The 2670-nt window shown below is 45.2% G+C and overlaps 1 protein-coding gene across 1 annotated transcript in view; it reads right to left on the bottom strand.

The window, feature by feature from the left end:
- Positions 1 to 861: 861 nt before the first annotated feature.
- Positions 862 to 2670, bottom strand: part of LOC125045793 (S-antigen protein-like) — a 22721-nt gene continuing 20912 nt past the window's right edge. The window contains exons 2-4 of the mRNA XM_047643279.1: positions 1615 to 2356; positions 1376 to 1528; positions 862 to 1169 (exon numbers count right to left, since the gene is read on the bottom strand). Coding sequence (XP_047499235.1) covers positions 862 to 1169; positions 1376 to 1528; positions 1615 to 2356 — 1203 coding nt within the window. The remainder of the gene's footprint in view (positions 1170 to 1375; positions 1529 to 1614; positions 2357 to 2670) is intronic.

Genomic DNA, 2670 nt, shown 5'->3' with positions numbered 1-2670 from the left:
GAAAAAAAACAAAAAAAAGAGAAAACACACAAAATAACTTACTTTCAGAATAAAGATGTCCGTCGCCGTTCGTGTAAGGTAAACATGGAATCCGCGGATTACCGTCTTCAGAACAGGTAGTTTTCATGAATCCACGAACGCACTTCATCACAAGCGACCACAACACGTCTCCTCGATTACCAAAGAGCAGATAATTATAATAAAGAGAGAGAGAGAGAAAAGAAGAAGGAAGAGAGAGGGAGAAAAAGAAAAGAAAAAAGGAAGAGAAAGAGAGAGAGAGAGAGAGATAGAAAGAAGAAAAAAACACACGCACACTCCCCGCACGCGACCTTTAGGAGTGTGACCATATATGTTGTTGACACGATATTTCGAAGAAGTTCTGGGTAATGCGACTTTGCGTGATTCAGGATGTCGACACGGGTCTCGTTCTCGATTTCTTTTGAGAGAAAAAAAAAAATGGGGAGGAAGAATGAGAGAAAGAGAGAAAGGGGTGGGGGGGTAAGAAAGAGAGAGAAAGAGAGAGAGGGAGAGAAAGATAAACAAACAGACAGAGACAGAGAGAGAAAACAAAATGTATGAGAAAGAAGGAAAATAATAATGATGATGATGATGATGATGATGATGATGATGATGATGATGATGATGATGATGATGATGATGATGATGATGATGATGATGATAATAATAATAATAACAATAATAATAAGACAAATACAAAGAAGAAAAAAACAAAGCGATAATAACCCCCACCAACCTCCCCCCCTTTAAAAAAAAAACAAAAAAAACAGCAGCTCAAAGGCCACACTGCTAGCAATGCTCGAAACCAATTAAAACCACAAACGAGGTACAAGGCAGATCGTATCACGGGGCGACTTTTAAACAGCCACTTCGGAGAAAACGGATCCTGGGCTTTCGGGCTTCCTTACACTCTCGTAGACGTCGCTGCTTTGACGGAAGATCCTGATTTGCGATCCCGAAGGACTCTCTCGTCATGCGGATGTCTTGGGAGGAGGTCTGAGGTGCGCTCCTGTCAACCGGTTTCCCGTTTTCTGTTTGGGTTTTGTTCCCCGTTTTCTGGTGGGTTTTTGTCTCCGTTTTCTGGTGGGTTTTGTTCCCGTTTTCTGGTGGGTTTTTGTCCCTGTTTTCTGGTTGGTTTTTGTCCCCGTTTTCTGGTGGGTTTTGTTCCCGTTTTCTGTTGGGTTTTGCCCCCGTTTTCTGGTGGGTTTTTGTCTCCGTTTTCTGGTGGGTTTTTGTCTCCGTTTTCTGTTGGGTTTTTGTCCCCGTTTTCTGGTGGGTTTTTGTCTCCGTTTTCTGGTGGGTTTTTGTCCCCGTTTTCTGTTTGGGTTTTGTTCCCCGTTTTCTGGTGGGTTTTTGCCCCCGTTTTCTGGTGGGTTTTTGTCCCCGTTTTCTGGTGGGTTTTTGCCCCCGTTTTCTGGTGGGTTTTTGTCCCCGTTTTCTGGTTGGTTTTTGCCCCCGTTTTCTGGTGGGTTTTTGCCCCCGTTTTCTGGTGGGTTTTTGTCCCCGTTTTCTGTTTGGGTTTTGTTTCCCGTTTTCTGGTGGGTTTTGTCCCCGTTTTCTGTTGGGTTTTGTCCCCGTTTTCTGTTGGGTTTTTGCCCCCGTTTTCTGGTGTGTTTTGTCCCCGTTTTCTGTTGGGTTTTGTCCCCGTTTTCTGTTGGGTTTTTGCCCCCGTTTTCTGGTGTGTTTTTGTCCCCGTTTTCTGTTTGGGTTTTGTTCCCCGTTTTCTGTTGGGTTTTTGCCCCCGTTTTCTGGTGGGTTTTGTCCCCGTTTTCTGTTGGGTTTTGTCCCCGTTTTCTGCTGGGTTTTGTCCCCGTTTTCTGTTGGGTTTTTGTCCCCGTTTTCTGATGGGTTTTTGTTCCCGTTTTCTGTTGGGTTTTGCCCCCGTTTTCTGGTGGGTTTTGTTCCCGTTTTCTGTTGGGTTTTTGTCCCCGTTTTCTGGTGGGTTTTGCCCCCGTTTTCTGGTGGGTTTTTGTTCCCGTTTTCTGTTGGGTTTTGCCCCCGTTTTCTGGTGGGTTTTGTTCCCGTTTTCTGTTGGGTTTTGCCCCCGTTTTCTGGTGGGTTTTTGTCCCCGTTTTCTGATGGGTTTTTGTTCCCGTTTTCTGATGGGTTTTTGTCCCCGTTTTCTGTTGGGTTTTTGTTCCCGTTTTCTCATGGGTTTTTGTTCCCGTTTTCTGATGGGTTTTTGTCTCCGTTTTCTGTTGGGTTTTGCCCCCGTTTTCTGTTTGGGTTTTTGCCCCGTTTTCTGTTTGGGTTTTTGCCCCGTTTTCTGGTGGGTTTTTGTCCCCGTTTTCTGGTGGGTTTTTGTCTCCGTTTTCTGGTGGGTTTTTGTCTCCGTTTTCTGGTGGGTTTTTGTCTCCGTTTACTGGTGGGTTTTGTCCCCGTTTTCTGTTGGGTTTTGTCCCCGTTTTCTGTTAGGTTTTGTCCCCGTCTTCTGTTTGGGTTTTGTCCCCGTTTTCTGTTGGGTTTTGTCCCCGTTTTCTGTTGGGTTTTGCCCCCGTTTTCTGTTGGGTTTTGTCCCCGTTTTCTGTTTGGGTTTTGTCCCCGTTTTCTGTTGGGTTTTGTCCCCGTTTTCTGTTGGGTTTTGTCCCCGTTTTCTGTTGGGTCTTGTCCCCGTTTTCTGTTGGGTTTTGTCCCCGTTTTCTGTTTGGTTTT

This window comes from Penaeus chinensis, chromosome 38 (genome assembly GCF_019202785.1).
Source record: "Penaeus chinensis breed Huanghai No. 1 chromosome 38, ASM1920278v2, whole genome shotgun sequence".
NCBI lineage: Eukaryota > Metazoa > Arthropoda > Malacostraca > Decapoda > Penaeidae > Penaeus > Penaeus chinensis.
Note: the sequence above shows the minus strand (reverse complement) of the source record. Positions and strands in the feature narration are given on the sequence as shown.